Source organism: Carettochelys insculpta, chromosome 1, assembly GCF_033958435.1.
Source record: "Carettochelys insculpta isolate YL-2023 chromosome 1, ASM3395843v1, whole genome shotgun sequence".
NCBI classification, from domain to species: Eukaryota; Metazoa; Chordata; order Testudines; family Carettochelyidae; genus Carettochelys; species Carettochelys insculpta.
In genome coordinates this window covers 324,632,106-324,653,287 of record NC_134137.1, presented here as the reverse complement: position 1 = coordinate 324,653,287, position 21,182 = coordinate 324,632,106, and the positions used below count along the sequence as shown (strand labels likewise).

At 41.9% G+C, this 21,182-nt stretch overlaps 1 protein-coding gene across 1 annotated transcript in view; it reads left to right on the top strand.

Annotated features, from left to right (window-relative positions):
* Positions 1-21,182, top strand: part of CNTN1 (contactin 1) — a 187,105-nt gene that overhangs the window by 43,181 nt on the left and 122,742 nt on the right. Inside the window, exons 8-11 of the mRNA XM_074984080.1 lie at positions 3,303-3,427; positions 7,520-7,637; positions 15,108-15,258; positions 20,948-21,075. Of these exons, the coding sequence (XP_074840181.1) occupies positions 3,303-3,427; positions 7,520-7,637; positions 15,108-15,258; positions 20,948-21,075 (522 nt within the window). The remainder of the gene's footprint in view (positions 1-3,302; positions 3,428-7,519; positions 7,638-15,107; positions 15,259-20,947; positions 21,076-21,182) is intronic.

Sequence of the window (21,182 nt, the reverse complement as noted above, 5' to 3'; positions counted from 1 at the left end):
AGTTGACTGGCCTAGTGAAACACTTCATGCCGTCACTTGTAATTAGTACAGGAATTATATTCTTGCACATTCTTCTGTAACTGACATGCACTGATGCTTGCAGTCTAAGAAGAAGAGCCTGATTTTTCCATGCAAATAAAAACCTTGTGCATGCACTGCACATGCAAGCATGAACAAAAAGAAATAATCCTTAGTCCTGATATAACAACTGGAAACGGGATAGCTGTGCCTGTGGTGAACTGAATTTGCACATATATAATGGTACACCCCATATAGCCATAGCAAACAGTTTGCTAAGATAGATGCAGGATTATAAACAAAAGAAAGAAAAATTCTCCCTGCGCCTTACCTATGAATTCTCAGTTCATCCTTACAAAATATTTATGCAGTGGTATGAGGTGTAAAATATGGCACCATCAGTACACTGATATACCTATTTCTATGTATTGCTGCTTAAAACAATGAACTAATGTCAATGGCTAGCACAATATTGGAATGATTCTTCTTTGCTTGACCATTCCACTGTCACTGTGTGCCAGAGATTTTTCTCTCAGCAGTATCCTTCAAGGCAGCATGAGCACCTTCTGGGGCAGCCTCATCCTCCTGCATGCAGTTATAAGGGGCTTCATTGTACTCCAGTCACCCTAAGTTCCTTCCGACCATCTGTGATGGTTATTGGTGCTGAGATCTTTGCATTTCAAAAATCTTTCCTTACTTTCTTGTTTATATGTAGTCCCTGTAATGTTAGTTTGGCTCAGAGTAGTGTTTTTATATCTCGTTGCCAATCAGTATACATTTAATCTCATTTTTAATGTAGACTGTTCTCTGGTGACTGGAAATTGGGTCCAGTACCAGATTCATGCCACTATCTCCTGGCTTTAAAGCCTGTCACACCTATGGCAAGCCAATGGTATTCACTGACCTCCATCCCCCATCCCCAGCTAACCAAAATGTCTGAGGAAATCCCACATAGGTGTTAAAAGTCACAATTGAGGATTGAAGCATGAATGGGGCATCCAAGCTTGTATATTTACTCATAGCTTCTATGTTTCACCCTCCAGCAGAGTTTTCCTTTTCTCAACTCATCTGAGTTGGTCAGGGGTGCTCCATCCACTCTAGCTAGCTAGCCTCACTGGTACCAAAGAAAAGACTTCATACATCTCAAAGGACTCAAAACTGGGACCTTCGAGAACTACAGACTGCAGGTGCTGCAAAGGACACTGAGATGCACTCAAAGATGAACCCCTCTCACCCAGCATAACTTCCCTCTCCTGAGGTCTAGGCAGCCCTGAAGGTTGGACTGAGAGAGAGTAGCCTGTCATGCATATGGCAAGTCAATACCAGCCCTGCCCCTTGCATCTGAGGCCCTGACACTTCCAGGGGCCCAGAGTTGCTCCCTCAATTTTCCCAGGGGCTCAGCAATTCTGTTGGCAGCCCTGCCTGCTTCCAGGTTCCCTTGCGGTGATGGTGCAAATAAGAAGAATCAGACCTCCAGTTCAACCTGTTTTTGAGTCATCTGTAGTGGAATAGGCATGTGCAGTCACTAAAAGAAAAAAACAAAACCAAAACAGATACCCGTTTTTCCCCCTATACACTTCTTCTCTCTCTGTAAGGGTCTCTCCAGTAAGGAGGGCTGAAGGAGTTGTGGGCAACAGGGCACTTTATACTTTATGAGCAGTAACATGAGTAAACAGTGTGCCCTTGTAGCCGAGAAGGCTAACGGCATACTAGGGTGCTTAGGAGGAGCATTTCGAGCAGATCTAGAGAAGTAGTTATTCCTCTTTATTCGGCACTCGTGAGGCCACATCTGGAATATTGTGTCCAGTTTTGGGCCCCCCAGGATAAAAAGAATGTGGATTTGCTGGAGCCGGTTCAGAGAAGGGCAACAAAAATGGTTAAGGGTCTGGAGCACAAGACCTATGAGGATAGACTGAGGGATTTGGGCTTGTTTAGTTTACAGAAGAGAAGACTTAGAGGTGATTTAATAGCAGCCTTCAACTTCCTGAAGGCAAGCTCTAAAAAGCAGGGTGAGAAACTGTTCTCAGTGGTGTCAGATGACAGAACAAGGAGTAATGGTCAGAAGTTGAAGAGGGAGAGGTGTAGGTTAGGTATTAGGAAAAACTACTTCACCAGGCAGGTGGTGAAGCATTGGAATGCGTTGCCTAGACAGGTGGTGGATTCTCCATCCCTCGAGGTTTTTAAGTCCTGGCTGGGATGACTTAGTTGGGGTTGATCCTGCTTGAAGCAGGGGTCTGGACTAGAAGACCTCCAGAGATCCCTTCCAGCCCTGTGATTCTGTGATTCTGTATGAGGTGTATGGGGCATTCACACTGCCCTGATGGGAAGTGCTGAGAGAAACTATGGTGGAAAGTGCATCAGCTGTCCAAGAACAGCAGTTAAGGAAAGGTAAGTAACCATTTTGTGTAGTTGGCACTGACACCAGTAGATGGTACATATCCTTATCTTTTATGTTATTATGATGTTGACCTGAGCAGGGACTCAGCAGGACATTTGATCTTATCTCTGTGTTTTGGGATTGTTATTTATTTGCAGGTTAGTAAGCAGAGGGCAAAAACAGTTAATGATATTGTTCTCTGTGAAAGAATTGAATGATACTGTAACTTTCTGTAGAAGTGTCTAGTATTTTATGTGTATTTATTTACTTATTTACTTGCCTTACCATGGAACCTAGAAGCTCTAGTTGTGGACCAGAACTCCACTGTGTGAAGCCATGTACACAAACAAACCAAAAGGATTGTTCCTACACCAGAGGCATTGTAATCAATATATAACACAGGGTGCAGCACATCAGTACAGACAGAGAACAATGAGGAATACGTTACAGTATAATACAGTTTTTCAAGTATGAGGAACATTGAGACAATATTGGTCAGCATCACAGGCAGTGGTGTCAGCACACCCTCAGCCTAACCAGTTTTTATAAGAGCTGATGTCCGACATGACTGCGGAACTGGGAATAAGTAACTTGGCTGAATTATGAAGAGCTATTTCAGTGAATCTATAATTGCAGTTCAGTGGGACTGCTCCTCTTGTGTCTTTAGGGCAGATTTGTAAAGAAAGAGCATTGGCACTTCAGGATACTTTGCATCTTGTTAAGAAATGCAGTCAGCCTTACTGCAGTTGCACAATGCAAATTGGCTTTTGAGACTCAGTGTTTTTGCTTAATTCTTAGTGGAAAAGTGAAGCTAAAAACACATGAATAGACCTAAATAAAGAATTAAAATGATTGTTAAACTTATGTTTAGTATTTACAAGGCATTCTGGTTTTTTTTGTTTTTCAGCATACCCAGAATGGGTAGAACATATCAATGACACAGAGAGAGGCGTAGGCAGTGATCTACACTGGCCTTGTGTAGCCACAGGCAAGCCTACTCCAACAATCAGGTGGTTGAAAAATGGAGTATCGGTTGGTATATTTCTATGTCATTTGTTGTATTCATTGCTTATGTACACACTGAATATTACTTTAAAGTATACATTATTAAACTGTTAGAATTCTTCTGAAGTATATGATATAAACATTTGATAATTCAGACTGCATTAGGGATCAAATCCCCCCACATTCCTTTTACCACATTAAACATGAATGTATGTCAAAATATTTGTGCAGAGACCAAGCCAATGGAGGGATACAGGTTGCTGGTCACATAACGTTACTTGCAATGTCTTCATTTATTTCATGTCACAGGGTATTGCAAATTTCACATTTTTAGTAGACATGAAGTGTAAAATAAAAGCACTGCCCAGTAACTTAGATGCAATTTTCTATCAGCTTTCCAGTTGTTTTCCTTTTTGGAGGCATATTTTCTGCGTCTTAAATAGACATTAATTTTCATTTCAGCATTCTCAAAAATATTTTAATAGCCATTGATATAGTTTCTCATTTTAGGTTTTAACTGATAAACATTGATATAGCTCCAGCTAATAGAGAAAGAAATGAGTTTGGTGTTTATTTAGTAAATAAAGGTTGAACCTCTCTAGTTCAGCACCCTTCGGACCTGACCAGTGCCGAATGAGAGAATTCACCAGAACATAGGTGATCAATATTGTCTAACAGCATTACGAAAACTTTTAGTGCTTACTGGGCTTTTAGAAGACATTTAGGGGTCACTTAGAGCTAAATAACTCTGAGGCTATGTCCACACTTAGTAGAATCTTCTAAATGGCCATGGTTAATGGCCAGATTGAAGAATACTATTGAGGTGCTGAAATGCATATTCAGCGCCTCATTAGCATGCCAGTGGCGGTGGCACTTCGAAATTGCCGCATTTTGCTGCTGCGCAGTTCGTTTACACAGAGGTCCTTTTCGAAAGGACCCCACCAACTTTGAAATCCCCTTATTCCTATGAGCTCATCTGTGGTCTGAGCTAATAGGAATAAGGGGATTTTGAAGCTGACGGGGTCCTTTTGAAAAGGACCGTGTGTAGACAAGCCGCGCGGCAGCGAAACACAGCAATTTCAAAGTGCTGCAGCCACTGGCATGCTGATAAGGCACTGAATATGCGTTTCAGCACCTCAATAGTGTTCTTTGATCTGGCCATTAACCATGGCCATTTTGAAGATTTTACTAAGTGTAGACACAGACTGAGAGCCAGAAATGGTGTTGGTGTCTGTAAATAAACTTTATGGAACCACAGAAAACTTGGTCACACCTGTGATAAATGGACACCCGGCTAACTGAAATCATGCCAGACCACAGATGTTGCTGCACTAGAGAGGTTCATCCTGTATTGGAGAAACATTGTAAATGGTTACGTGTACCTAAGGGCTTATCTACGTATATCAATAATGTGGATTACAAGGTTGTGACTTCCAAAGTGCCCTCGAGTGTGTTATACATTATTTGGTCCATGCAGGTGCACATTAAAATTTCCCTAGTGCACTCTTACATAGTATCATTTGAAATGGTGCTAAATTACAGAGCACTGGGGTACATTACAATGGGACTATACATCACAGTAAATTCAGAGAGAAAGCCCTGAAAGAAACTGATTTTTGCTTATCAAGGTAGGACTCAAAACTGCTACTAATGTAAACCCAGAAAATGAAATTAATAAACCCCCAAAACCAGAAGCCCTAGCATTGTTTATAGTAACAGAGAGGTAGCCGTGTTATTCTGTGTTCAGTCACCTAATAAATCATTTTGTTAGTTTTTAAAGTGCTACATTTCTGCTGTTTTGTTTTGGCATTGTTTATGTTAGACTCACGATATTGTATACTCCACTTCTGTAGAACAGGCTAAAAAGAAGAAGGTTCACAAGCATACTAACACACAGCTGCATTTCCAGAACTGTAATCACCATGATATTGGTATACAGTTAAAGAAGACAATAGATCAGTGGTATTTTGGCTGTGTGCTTTGAGAAAAATATGCGCAGGGTGGAAAAGTGGGGGCAGGGATATCAGTATCTGCCATATGGAAAAGGATAGCCCAAAAGAAAACAATCCCATTTTTAGCTTCTGTGGCTATTACAAACAAGTAATTTAACAAGCTAAATCACTTGACTGTCCTTTTTAGCTGGGCTATCAATGACAAAATCAGTATTTTGTATTGCAGAAGAATATCATGTAGTTCTCAAATAATATGGCACATGTTTACAGTACCACACAGTTATACTCTGATAGAAATTAAAATATTGTTTCTGATAGAAAAGAACAAAAGTAGTCTCATTTCCATGAGAATATGTTCTCTTTCTAAATTAGAGGGTTCTTAAAAGATATTTCCCTTGGCTGACACTGACAGAATTCCCTTCAGAAAAGCATACTGAATTTTTTTATTAATAAAAAGTACAGAGAATGAAAAGAGTAATATTTCTTTAATCTTTAGTGATCCCAAATAGTACAATTGACCCTTATGCTAAATCTAAAGCTGCTCAGCCAATTTCCCAAGGGACAATGTTTTCACATATTTAAATAGTTATCTACTGAATTTCATAGTAGCTCTTGCTGTGTTGCCGTTTGGAGTTTTATGGGTTTTTTTTCAAACTGTACCAGCTTCTTAATTATATTTACTGTGGTTTGTAGAAGCAGGACACTCAATTGGGCCCACATCAATTAACACTGAAGTCCTTCAGAAGATTCCCATTAACTTCAATGGGTGGTAAAGCAAGCCTTAACAATGGAAGTACTCATGTTGCAAAACAAGATATAAGAATATATTGTAGATGTTATCTTGCAGTTTGTTGAAGTGAAGCACATTGGCCTGCGTCATTGGCTTCGCAGATCTGCTGTGTGCTAAGCATGTGGAAAGAACAGATTTGGCTCCAGGTTCTTCAGTTGTCTTTAGCATCAGTCTTCAGAATTAGGATTGTTTTAGAGCTTTCACACTGAGGTACACGGTTGTTCAGCCATGATCCTTCCAGTCAAATAGGGGGTGACACACAGTCACAGAATCTCAGAATCATAGGGCTGGAAGGGACCTCAGGAGGTCATCTAGTCCAGCCCCCTGCTTCAAGCAGGATCAACCCCTACTAAGTCATCCCAGCCAGGACCTTGTCAAGCTGGGACTTAAAAACCTCAAGGGATGGAGAATGCACCACCTCTCTAGGCAACACATTCCAATGCTTCACCACTTGCCTGGTGAAGAATTTTTTTCCTAATATCTAACCTACACCTTTCCCTCTTCAACTTCTGACCATTACTCCTTGTTCTGCCATCTGACACCACTGAGAACAGTTTCTCACCCTGCTTTTTAGAGCTCCCTTTCAGGAAGTTGAAGGCTGCTATTAAATCACCTTTAAGTCTTCTCTTCTGTAAACTAAACAAGCCCAAATCCCTCAGCCTATCCTCATAGGTCTTGTGCTCCAGACCCTTAATCATTTTTGTTGCCCTTCGCTGAACCTGCTCTAGCAAATCCACATCCTTTTTATACTGGGGGGCCCAAAACTGGACAAAATATTCCAGATGTGGCCTCACGAGTGCCGAATAAAGAGGAATAACTACTTCCCTAGATCTGCTCGAAATGCTCCTCCTAAGGCACCCCAGTACACCGTTAGCTTTCTTGGTTACAAGGGCACACTGTTTACTCATATCCAGCCTTTTATCCACCATAACCCCTAGGTCCCTTTCCATTGTACTGCTGCTGAGCCAGTTGGTCCCCAGCCTGTAACAGTGTTCGGAATTCTTCTGCCCCAGCTGCAGGACTCTACACTTCTCCTTATTGAACCCCATCAGATTTCTTTTGGCCCAGTCCTCCAATTTATCCAGGTCCCTCTGGATTCTCTCTCTGCCTTCCAACATATCTACCTCTCCCCCTAGTTTTGTGTCATAAACCATTGAGCTATCCCTTCCCACAGTCCTTCCATTCAAAAAGATACAACGTCTTGCCACAAAGTTTAGAAACTAAAGGAGGAAAAAATAAAGGATCTTCAGTGCTCTAAATGAATGTGAAAGACTCATCTTAAACACTAACATGAAATCAGAAAATCAAAGAAGCAGGGATGGATTGGAATCTTATGACTTTGTAGTGAATATGATTTTTATTTTTTTTTTTTTGCAGTTCCGGAGAGGTGAATTAAGAATACAAGGACTGACTATTGAGGATGCCGGCATGTATCAATGTATAGCAGAAAATATAAATGGAATTATATATGCAAATGCTGAGCTGAAGGTTGTGGGTCAGTGAGATAATCTGCTTTTGTTTCAACTTGTAAAAATTTCAAATCTAAACAAAATTGTGGTGAGATTGCAATATTTACAAGCACTAATTTTTAATACGTAAAATATGTGGTTCATGGAAACACTCCGCTTATTCTGTAATAAATGTAATAAGTGTATTGCCCTCCTCTTATTAAATATAGCTGAGATAATATTTTAGCATTGTAAATATTTAAAATTTCTACTGAGCTACTTCCAAGAGGCCAAGAACCAAATTTAACTACCTTTAATTTTTCATTACTTTAGCTATGTCTACTCTAGCCCCCTGCCCTTTTGAAAGGAGGATGCTAATGAGACACTTCGAGGTATGCTAATGAGGCACATGAATAAATATACAGCACCTCATTAGCATAATGGTGGCCGCAGCACTTCAAAAGAGCTGCTTTCGATCATGTATGGCTCACCTACATGGGGTCTTTTTCTAAAGGATCCCATACACTTCAAAATCCCCTTATTCCTATGTTCAGGGTCCTTTTGAAAAGGACTCTGTGTAGATGAGCAGCGCACAATCGAAAGTGACACTTTCGAAGTGTTGCGACCACCATTATGCTAATGAGGTGCTACATATTCATTGCAGTGCCTCATTAGCATATCCCAAAGTGTCTCATTGGCATCTCCCTTTTGAAAGGGGGCAGTGCTAGTGTAGACATAACCTTTGTAAGAAATGTCCTTTGGGTTTTCATCTCCTCATGTTGACTTCCTACTGTAGCTGCAAACTTGGATGGCTCTAACATCAAGGTCTTGCAGTGCTTGTGGACTTCATAGAGCTGGCTGACAAATGGATCCTGCCCCTGTTCACTTTATTTACTCCCTTAAGCAACCTTGCTTTCTACAGAACTCTTCTGACAATTGACACACAACTTCTAATTGGCTACCGATGTTCCCACTATCTTCTTTTTGCCCAGCCTTCCAGGATCTTATGCACAAACCAATCCTCTTTGCCCCAGCTGTTGGCTAGACCATTTTTAGATGTCTCAGCCTGTTAGAATCTCCAAGAAAACTCATCTGATTCTCTATCTCAAGCAGTAGAAAATCAGATTGTTAGATACCCAGTTCCTATGTTCAGTCATAGTGGATGAGCCTTCAATTGACATATTTGTATTGCTTGATATCCCGGACAGCTTCCATGGCTCAGTTGACTTGTGACCTTCTCATCTCACACTTGCCTTCAGCCTGTGTTTGCTTCACCCCTCCCCAAATTTCTACCTCCTCATCTGCCTGCCTCTCTCCCACAGATAGGCCATGTCTACACTAGCCCCACACTTCGAAATGGCCATGCGAAATGGCCCATGAGCTGATGGGAATAAGGGGACTTCAAAGTAAGTGGGGTCCTTTCGAAAAGGAGCCCCGTCGGGACGAGACGCGCAGCAGTGAGGCGCATCAATTTTGAAGCGCCGCGGCCGCCCGCATGCTAATGAAGCGCTGAATATGCATTTCAGCGCTTCATTAGTAAACTTCGAAATGGCCATTTGAGTGGCCATTTCGAAGTTTGGGGCTAGTGTAGACATAGCCATACAGTTCCATAGTGCATGGCCAGTTCTGCCCTATCACTTCTCAACCTGCCCAACCCTTTGGTTTCCCTCCCTTCCTCCAGCTCTTCAACATTCCAGCCACCAGAATTGAGTTCCTCAGTTCACTACTCAGAAACTCATTACCGTTCACTAGTCATCCAACACTCTCAGCTATTCCCCTCATCTCTTTCCCAGTTGTGACCCCATTACCACACCAGACCCAGATCACCCAGAAACACGTGCGGATGGATGAGAGGGTTAAAAGTCTGTTTGCTTACTTGGAGATGGTTGTATGATAAGGGCTACGTCTACACGTGCAGCCAACATCGAAATAGCTTATTTCGATGTTGCGACATCGAAATAGACTATTTCGATGAATAACGTCTACACGTCCTCCAGGGCTGGCAACGTCGATGTTTAACTTCGACGTTGCTCAGCCCAACATCGAAATAGGCTCAGCGAGGGAACGTCTACATGTCAAAGTAGCACACATCGAAATAAGGGTGCCAGGCACAGCTGCAGACAGGGTCACAGGGCGGACTCAACAGCCAGCCGCTCCCTTAAAGGGCCCCTCCCAGACACAGTTGCACTAAACAACACAAGATACACAGAGCTGACAACTGGTTGCAGACCCTGTGCCTGCAGCATAGATCCCCAGCTGCCGCAGAAGCAGCCAGAAGCCCTGGGCTAAGGGCTGCTGCCCACGGTGACCATAGAGCCCCGCAGGGGCTGGAGAGAGAGCATCTCTCAACCCCCCAGCTGATGGCCGCCATGGAGGACCCGTCAATTTTGACGTTGCGGGACGCGGATCGTCTACACGGTCCCTACTTCAATGTTGAACGTCGAAGTAGGGCGCTATTCCTATCCGCTCATGGGGTTAGCGACTTCGACGTCTCGCCGCCTAACGTCGAAGTTAACTTCGAAATAGCGCCCGACGCGTGTAGACGCGACGGGCGCTATTTCGAAGTTGGTGCCGCTACTTCGAAGTAGCGTGCACGTGTAGACGCAGCTAAGATGTGAAGTGAGCTAATGTTTGGTCACTTTGCCTGTACAGCTGCAATCAACAGACGTATTTCCCTGAACAGTGCACATCTTTGGTGCATTGTAAACCATGTTGTTGCACAGAAAGAGAGGCAGACCCTCTTATGATCCATTTTAGGAAATAGAGGAAAACTCAACAGCCCAAGATTTGTCTAATGCTACGTCTACACAATGAGATATTGATTTTAAAGCATTTAGCCCGATTTTACCAAGAGCCTGTCTTCACTATAAATTCCATTAGCTCAATGTATGGAGCACTAAAATTGATTTAGCGATAACATATCATCATAACCTGATGGGTGTAGCGTTCAGGTCAAATTTAAAATTCTGGATGAAGGGTAGTGAGGAAGCGCCATGTCTTTAAATCAAATTCATTTGCCTCCAGAGATTTCCTGTATGTGCCCCACAATGCCCCACAGTTCTCCAGTCTTCCCTCTTCCACCTCCACGCCTCTCAGGTGCGCAGGAATTAGGCTACAGGAAGAATGTTTCAGTTTGGCACCTGGAAGCCTGTGGCTGTAGAGTCATGCTTGTATGAGAGGCTGAAAAATCATCTTTCTTTCTTTACTATTAGCATGGCTGTGGGGTATGTAGTTGTGTGTCTATCTGTGCTAGCTGTCTTTTTGTTCTGTGTGGCCTGGCGCCAGCTAGGCTGTGGGTGGGGGTCGTGCTTGTACGATAGGATAGGAAACTTCTTTTCAGATATTTACATTTTGTGCTGACCCCCACATCCTCTCTGTCCCCTCCACCAGAAGTGCCACACAATCTGGAACTTTCCTGTGCCCAGTCACATTATGTGACTTGACCCTGAACCAATAAAAGGACATGCTGCGCAAGTTGCCAGGCAGCGTGCGCCTGGTGAGGGTCCTGGAAATGGCCAGGGGAAGTCTCCCTCAGCAGCTAGAATACTGGGGGGCTGGCAGCTATTCGTGAGCCCTTGCAGCCGGCAGGGGGAAGTCTCTAGCGGCTGAGAAAGTTGGGTGTCTTTTAGCTTCCCAGGGGAAGTCTCCCTTGGTGGCCACGATTTTGGGAAATGAAAAGTAGGAAGATGTCATGAGATACTCCCAGCCACTTGCGGGGCATTTTTTCCCCATGCTGCACAAGTGAAAATACCCAGAATGCTATGGGAACTGTTAGATAGGTTCTCGCAATGCACTGCTGCAACAGTCGATTTTCGTGGCTTGTGTGTGGCAGTAATAAGTTGATTTTGTGGAGAGCCTGTGGGAAGGTGAGGATGCTCAAAATTGAATATATAAAACCAATTGGTTTAATAAAGTCAGTTTTAGCTCATAGTGTAGATGCAGTCTGAGTGGTTGTCACTGAATCATGCCTCCAATGTTACACAGCCAACATCAGAATCTGACTGTGCAAACGGCCATAGAGAAAACAACAGAAACTGTAAAGCCAAGGAACTGTTTGCTGTTTCCTTTAGGACTGTTTAAAGACAACTGTGAATAGAAAACAAATATTAAGTTATTTAAAACTTGTGACCTGTGAGGAAGCTGAATTTGTAAAAATACTATACCAATCAGACATCTAATTATACACAGTCTGATCCAAGGCCCATTGAGATCAGTGACTGTCTTTCTGTTGGTTTTGGTTAGGACTGTAGAGCAGACCGGTAATATATCTGGATCAGGCTCAGATGAAATTTGAGAAGTCAACAGATAAGAATTTCAGGAATGACACAACAAATAAATACATGGTTGGTATAGCAAATCTATCAGATATTCCACTGTTACAGAACCCAATTTCTGACTCTCTGTTCACCTGCATAGTGGAAATTCTGGAGCCACATTCCTTAGATGTTCATAGAGTCATAGGTTGCATCTACACGTGCATTCCTCTTTCAAAAGGGCCATGCAAATGAGGGAAATCGAAAATCCAAATGAGGTGCAGATTTACATATCTGGTGCCTCATTTGCATATTCTTTCAAAAGAAGAAAAGCAGCATAGATGCTGTTCTTTCGAAAATAAGTCCCATCTTCAAAAGAATCCTTCTCATAAAAAACGGGAAGATGTATTCTTTCGAAGATGGGATTTACTTTTGAAAGAGCAGTGCCTACACTGCTTTTCTTCTTTCTAAAGAAGCTCTTTCAAATGAAGGATATGCAAATGAGGCACCAGCTATGTAAATCTGCACCTCATTTGCATTTTTAATTTCCCTCATTTTCATGCCTCTTCAGAAAGAGGAACACAAGTGTGGACACAGCCATAGAGTTTCAAGCCAGCTAGGCTGCCTTATTTCAAAACAGGTAAACCTCATTCCACAAAGAATAGAGCCTATTATGAAATAACTATTCCAAAATCGTGTCTGTGGAGAAGAATAGAGCCTATTTTGAAATAAGGCATAGTGCATCCAATGGCTCTATTTTGAAGTAGGGTCTATTGTACGTGTAGACACGCTATTTCAAAATAGCTGAGGGCTATTTCAAAATGCATTTTGTGTTCAGCAGCATTATTTCAAAATAAGCTATTCTGGCATATCTCTTCAACTATGTCTACACTACCCATCCCTATCAGAAGGGGTATTTAAATGACATGGATCGTAACTACTTAATGAGGAACTGATATGAATATGCAGTGCCTCATTAGCATAATGGCAGTCAGTCATGCTTCAAAAGTGCTGCTTTTGAAACCCAAACTGGCCAGGTAGACGTGGGAGCTTCAAAGTAAATCCCAGACTTTGAAATTCCCTTTTTCCCAATTCATTTTGGACATGGCCTTCCAGAATAGCTTATTTCACAATAATGCTGCTGTGTAGACATAGCCCCTGAAGCCTCAGGTTTTATGAACAGAAGTCATAAACCTGAAGTGAACTTTACCCTTTATAACAGGATTTGCACACAACTGAGGCGCTTCATTTTGGCCACATCTGATGATTATCTTCTGACACATACATTCCCATGGTTGCTCATACTATATTACCCGCTTTGCTCTCCATGATTCACAGTGTTCCCTCTTTGTAACAGTCCTCTGGCCAGGTCACTGTATGGTCCCCCTCTTTCAGCATGTCAGAGTCCCACTGGATCATCCCTGCACATGCCATCTAGACAGTCTAGTCCAAAGCCATTTTTAAGTGGTTGGTAGAGGAACCTGGGCCCTCCCACTACTCCATATTCAAACACTGTTCCCAGCAACTGCGGTTTGCTTCCTCCCGGACCCTCTTGCTATTTCCCCGGATTCCATCCCACTTTCCTCCCTATCTTGCACCCCAGCCCTTGAATTTGTTGTCTCACATTCCCTCCTTCCAGGGAGCAGCTGTAGCCAACTTCGTCGCTTTTGATTTCTTACTAGCCCCAAACAAATATCCCTTCTCAAAATACGTGATTCATTACAGCTTCCCCCTCAGCCTCTTCCAGTTTTCACATTCACCCCCTTACACAGGCCCAGCCTACTTCTTCCTAGCAAAACTTCATCTTCCATTAGGCTTTATAAGTTCCTGGGTTCCCTTCAAGTTTGGCCTAATTTAACCTGCTCTGCCTTGGGGGTAGTAGGCACCCCATCATACAATCACATGCATAAATTTGTCAAATTATCTCTCAAAGCTAATTAAGTTGCTGGCCCCTTCCCCCAAACTCACATTTGGAATCTGTTCTAGAAACTCACTCATTCTCCTAGTCCCCCGATGGTTAAAATCTTTCTAATTTCCAGCCTGAGATCATTTATAGATAATTTATAATAAAAATCCATTTGTTCTTGTACCAACATTCTTATTAATCTTAAGTAGCTCTTCACCATCCCTGGTATTTATATCCCTATTGCATTTATAAAGAGCAATCATATCCCCCTCAGACACCTTCTTGCTAAATTAAACAATCCAAGCTCTTCTAGTTTCCCCTCATAAGATATGCCCTCCATTCTTCAATATCCAAGTGTCTCTTCCCTGAATTTGTTCCAGATTAAATCAATTTTTCTTAAACATGAATGACCAGAATGCTATGTGTTCTTCCAAATGAGGTCTTTCCAGTGCTTTGTACAAAAGCCTTAATACCCTCCTCTCTGTACTGGAAATGCCTCACGTAATACATCCTAAGACCATAGTACACTGGTGGCTTATATCGTACTTTTATTAACCCACAATATCAAGGCCTCTCTTCTCTGACATTTCCAATAGATGAACCTCCAGTTTGTAACAGAAATTCTTATTATTGGACCTTAAGTTGCTTGAACTATGTACTATTGAATCACATCCAGTTTTTTCATGCCAGTATTCAAGGTCATCGAGACCGTCCTGTATAGTATTCTGGTCCTTCTCTGTGTTCATGATGCCTCCCCACTTTGTAAATTGCATTAGCACATTCTTACATTTTGTGCCAAGGCCATTAATAAAAATGTTGAATAAGATTGTTTCCCAAGACTCATCCTTCAGGAACTCCACCAGAAGTTGTTTTCAGTTTAATAATGCACTTTTCAGCACAGCCTGTTGGCCTTCTCCTCTTTAGTCAGTTCCCAATCCACCTTATAATTCTTGTGCTGATACCAGTCTTCCCTATTGTAAAAGATAATTTCCCATGTGAAATGCTTTCCTGAAGTCCAAATATATATATATTTATATAAACCCTGTTATTTTCTCAAAGAAGGAAATCAAATTAGTCCGTCGTAATCTTGCCATTGTACCATGTTGTATTACATCCCTATTACCCTTTTCTTCCATAAACTGAGTTATTCTTTCCTTCACTGTTGGTTTTAAAGTCTTGCACCTACTGAAGTAAAATTAACAAGTCTGTAGTTGCCTAGATCCTTCTTTTCCCTTTTCTTAATCATAGATGTGTATGCTTCAATACACCTGCTCATCTATAATGTCCTAAAGTAAAGTACATTACATACACTGTCAAAAATATGATATCGGCGTCCATATATTGCTTTTTCTCTTCAGCTTTGCCTCCTAATTTTGAACTGAACCCAATGAAGAAGAAGATCTTGGCTGCCAAAGGAGGTCGTGTAATAATTGAATGTAAGCCTAAAGCTGCTCCTAAACCAAAATTCTCATGGAGCAAAGGAACAGAGCTGCTTGTGAATGGGAGCAGGTCAGTGTTTATTCCAGAGAACATCATGGGTCTCAGAATAGTTTTATGACACCTGTTCATTAGAGTTCAAATTTTACTGTAGATTTAGTTTTAGAGTTCAAATTTTGCTCTAAATTTTTATTAGTAGGTTATTAAATTCTTGCAGCAAATCTGAAGCAAAGGATCATTCTTAATTTATTTTTATTCTTCAAAAGATTAATTCTCATCTTGCATGTAAATGTTCCATGTAAAGCAGTTCAGCTAGTACATATACTAAGCATTAGCCACGAGATATTGGGTCTAGGTTTGGCAGGGCAGTTTTTTAATCTTTCTTTAACTTTCACATGTCCCATTTTCACCATGATCCTGCTTGCTGATCTTTCTCAGGGTTGAAATGCATTGGTAGTTTGTGAAGGTGGAAAAAAAGTTGCTTAGCAGTAACCATTGAGGGTACACTGCATACCACTGGTAGCAGAATGAAGAGTATGTGTAGCTACAGACCACAGTAAAAGCAGGGTGGTGTGTACCTACTCTGTGGTGAAGCTACACGCTGCTACGAAATACTTTGGTAAGGAGAAGCAATATGGAAAAGCTCTGGCATTACCCCAGTGCCACTCCCTGCCAGAGCCTTGGGTTTCACTATGGAGAGGAAAGGCTCTGTCAGCTTCTCACAACTGGAACCTTTCCATGCAGCAGAAAGCTGCCAAAGCTTTTTCCCCACCGCCTCCCCTTTTCTGGAGTTTTTCCTGCAATAGGGAAAGCTCCAGAAGCTCTCTGTCATGGGGGACGGTTCCAACAGTGGAGGGACAGTGAGAATGGGGCTGGCCTTGCTTTGAGCATGGGGTTGAGTTAAATGAACTCCTGAGGTCTCATCCAACCCTAATCTATGAACTGCTAAAAACAGACAAGTACTAGAGGGGTAGCCATGTTAGGCCATGTCTACACGTGCCCCAAACTTCGAAATGGCCATGCAAATGGCCATTTCGAAGTTTACTAATGAAGCGCTGAAATGCATATTCAGCGCTTCATTAGCATGCGGGCGGCAGCGGCGCTTCGAAATTGACGCTCCCTGCCGCCGCACGGCGCGTCCAGACGAGGCTCCTTTTCGAAAGGCTCATGGGAATAAGGGGACTTCGAAGTAGGCGGGGGCCTTTCGAAAAGGAGCCCCGTCTGGACGCGCCGTGCGGCGGCAGGGAGCGTCAATTTCGAAGCGCCGCTGCCGCCCGCATGCTAATGAAGCGCTGAATATGCATTTCAGCGCTTCATTAGTAAACTTCGAAATGGCCATTTGCATGGCCATTTCGAAGTTTGGGGCACGTGTAGACGTAGCCTTAGTCTGTATCTTCAAAAACAACAAGTCCTGTGGCATTTTATAGACTAACAGATAATTTGGAGCATAAGCTTTCATGGCCACAAAAGCTTATGCTCCAAATTATCTGTAAGTCTATAAGGTACTACAGGACTTCTTGTTTTCAAAAACAGATAACTGCAGGAAGGAGTGTGCAGGCTTATGTGGTCTCCAGCCACTCAAGAAAGAGATATGTGAAATCATTGTGGGTAGTTCTCTGAAAACTTCTATCCACTGCTCACCAGCAGTCCAAGAGCAAACACAATTCTATGAACCGTTAGTAATGGGGTAAGTAAGACACAATATCATAATGCCCATACCTAGAATAGGGCTTCCAGTTTTGGTTTCCCCATTTTAAAAAAGAGATGTTAGAATTGAAAAAAGGAACAGCTGCTGCATGCGGAGAGCTTAGAAAGAGCGGAACTGTTCAGCTTTGAAAAGAGACAGCTAAGGGTGGATGTGATACAGGCCTACAATTGTGAATGATATAGAGAAAGGGAATAATGAAGTGTTATTTACCCATGACATAACACACAAGTTTGGGGTTACCCAATGAAATTAGGCAGCAGGTTTGCAGTAAGCATAACGAAGTACTTCACACAGTGCACAGCCTATGGAACTCATTGCTGGGGGGATGTTGTGAAGGACAAAGGTATAACTGGATGTTTAAAAAGGATTGCAGTAAAAACTCCGTTATCCAACACCCTTGGGGACCTGGGGGCACTGGATAATCAAATAAGCTAGATATTGGAACCATCCACCCAGCCAGCACCAGCCAAGCAGCCAGCTCCCAGCCCTGCAGCTGCCGGTTGGACAGCTGGCCCCTGCAGAGTCACCAGCTCCCGACCCCTGCATAACCATTATCTCTCAGTCCCGCTGCTTCTGCTGGTGGCCAAATAACCAGCCCTGGCTGGGTAACCGGCCCTGTGGCAGCTAGCCCTGGCTGGATAACCAGCCCTGTAGCATGCCAGTTAACCCAATGTGCCAAATATCCAGGTGCCACATAACTGAGCTTTTACTGTAGATATGTTCACAGAGCGTAAGAATGGCTTTAGCTGGGTCAAAGATGCGGACCCCTGCTTTGGATGTTCTTAATCTTCTAACTCATGGAAGCTGAAATTGGATGACAGAGGATGGATCACTCAGTAAAGTGCCCTGTTCTGCTCTCTCCCTCTGAGGCATCTGGTAGTAGCCATTGTTGGAAGACAGGATGCTAGGCTAGATGGACCACTGGTCTGAAACAGTATGGCCATTCTTATGTACCCTGAATGACGGGCAGTGCCCCTTACTCCTCCCCTCTCTTCGGTCCACTCTGGAGCCATGAGGTCATACTAGTAAATCTGGACTCAGGGTCTCTGATACTCTCAGGTTTTAAAATCAGTAAGTTCCCTGTCCTGATTATATACTGTTGCTCTAGTTTAGTGACTTGCAAGCATGATGCACAGCTTCTGTGCTGTAAAAGAGCAGAGCCAGTACAGCTGGAGCATGCCAATTGCAGGTCAATAGTCTAATGACAATTTTCTGAAGTTTCTTGCATTCTTAGTTTGATACACGTGTATTGACCAAGGTATATAGATTTTTCACTTTTTTGGGAAATCTTTGCTTACACAAGCTATAATTAAAAATTGGTACTTAATATAGTGTTTCTCCATTTTGTTTATCTAAAGTATAAAAAAGGCTTATCTCATAAAGAAAGCATTATTCTTTAAGGTTCTACTGCACTGCTTGTTGGTTTTGCTGAAACAGACTAACATGGCTACCTCTGAAACAATAGACTGTATTTTTTGGTTCCTTTTGTTATTTGGGTCATAGCTCTCTCTAGCCTGTTTTCAGCTCATCCTATGCCAAAACGTATCAATGTAATGGTGACTTATTTACAGTGCTTTTTTTGTTCTGGTACTAGCTGGTACTGTGTACCAGCACCTCGGCAGCCCCAGCCATGCGATTGGCTGGGGGTGGGAGGGAGCCAGCTGAGTACTGGAACTGCTTATTTATAAATAAATGTCTCTTGCACTGAAGAAGTTACCTTTCAAATGATATATTAAACGAGATTTCTGAAAGTTTAAAACAAATACTCAGAATGTCCCTGGCTGCACATAAACTCCCTCAGGGTAACTACTTTAAAATTCCTGACTTAGGGGTGCTCAGTTTTCAACCCTAACTTGCAGCTGTTTAAAACAGCGTTTCAGAAAGTTTAGAGATTTTAAATTAACAACATATAAAAATCTGGGGATGGTTCATGACCCCTGCAGCAAGAAGGAGTCTATCCCATGGATAGAGGTTAATTAATATTAAATTAGCATGGGATTTTTTAGTTTTACATACAAATTCTCAGCAATACTGAAACTGTTCATTAGCCACATTTCCTTACAGAAAAAAGAGTTAATTCAGAATAGTAACAGAGAGGAAGCCATGCTAGTCTATACACTATCAAAACAAAAAGCAGTCAAGTAGCACTTTAAAGACTAGCAAAATAGTTTATTAGGTGAGCTTTCGTGGGACAGACCCACTTCTTCAGACCATAGCCAGACCAGAGTCTGGTCTGGCTATGGTCTGAAGAGGTGGGTCTGTCCCACGAAAGCTCACCTAATAAACTATTTTGCTAGTCTTTAAAGTGCTACTTGACTGCTTTTTGTTTTAATTCAGAATGTGCACGTGGAATTGGTTTTGAGAAGCTTTTCATAAATTCCACCAGAATCTGCAATAACATCTCTGGCATGTCCTTGATTTCATGTCTATTGGTGGAGAAACCAAGAATTATGTTTAAATCTGAGATTTTTCTGAAGGATATTGCCCTCCATTAAATAGGTGTCATTATGTCAACACCTCCTGCCAGGCAGCCTTGTAGTATACCCTGCTACAGTAAAATGCCAGTGGCTGGCCAACATCAGCAGACTCAGGCTTTCAGGTTCTGGCTCTGGGGCTATAAAATCTCAGTGTAGACATCTGGTCACCGGTTGGAGTCTTAGTCTGTAACCAGACATCTACACGGTAGTTTTATGGTCCTGCAGTCCAACCCCTGTGAGCCCGAGTCAGCTGAGACAAGCCAACAGCTTGTTTTTTTCTGTTTTTGCTTGTTTGTTTGTCTGTTTTGCAGTGTAGATACATCATTAGAGTCTCATTCTGTACATGAGTTCAGATCATCAGTAAGCTACTTTAGATGTAGTCGAATCCACAAGACATACTCTGAGCGGCTGTTCCACAAATGACTATTTGAAAAATGTTGCTTATTGGAGACTTAAGGAGCTGTACAGAAGTTCAAAAATGGGCTCCCATATCTACGAAGGGACCATTTTGTTTTCTAAACTCAGATTCATCATCTTTGGTGGCAAGCTACCAATGCTCCTTAGCAAGCGCTGATTTTATTAAATTACCCTCTGTTAAGCCCCTTTTTAAAATCTACCTCAGTGCCATTAGGGTTATGAATCACCTGGAATTGATTAGGATGGAGACAGACTGTTTCTCCTGTTCTGTGTAAATATACTTGTCTCTACCTGCCACCCCCTAATCCCAGGTGTTTGTTTATTCCTCTTTCTTATCAGATTGTGAATTCTCTGTCCCTAACTTCTTTTGTTTCACCAAATTATGCAGTTCCTGGCACACTAGAGGCTTGAGTGCTGACTGTCACCTCTCAGTGCTACTTATATCACTGTTGTGGTGCTTCCTACAGCTTAGATTTAGTTAATAATCTATATACAAAGTAATTGTAATTGGTTTATCTAAAAGTTAAAATATGCCATTATTTTGAGAGAAACCATAAAAAATGGTGTGTTATTTTTAAAAGGGGGATTTAGGTAGGAGAGGAATGCTAAGGGATGTTAAGGAAAGATTCAGAGATTTCTTGGATTTGTTCGTTATTTGTTCACCATAGGTCATGTAAGTTCAAATCCTAACTCATGTCCATAGCGAAATTTTAGACTCATCCCAATTCATAGTGAAAAATTGTCTATAGGGTTTATATTGTTGGAAGTTCCTGCTCCAAATAAACCCAAGAGTGAAACTGTAGGGAGATAGTAGATCAAAATATCATGGGCAGTGTCTTGATTCTAATTCATCTTGCAATTATTTGAGTATTAAACTTACTAAACTAAAAGACAAAATATTTGAGAGAACATAAATAAGGGGAAATAATCCCCCCCTCCCCCAGTTTAATTGTATGTTTTATTTCAGATCCCATTAATCATGTCCAACTCTGTTTACATCATGATGGGGTACTAGAGCATTTATAGCTGCAATAATTAGACACTAGTTATTCAGCGACCCTTATGATTTTTTCTTGTTTCGAGATATCTGCTTGAAACACTTCTTTCTGATGCAACTAACTATTACAATTCAAGGTATATTTTTTCACCCTTTGAATAGGATATCTATCTGGGATGATGGTAGCCTGGAAATTGTTAATATCACAAAGCTGGATCAAGGCAGCTACACATGTTTTGCAGAAAATAACCGAGGAAAAGCTAACAGCTCTTGTACTCTGGAAATCACAGGTAAAACTCCGTTGTTGTTAGTTTATTTCACATAATAGTCCTTGATTTAAAATTATAAAGCTTTGCTTTATAAGATTTCCCTTTGAGACTTTCCCTGCCACCAGATG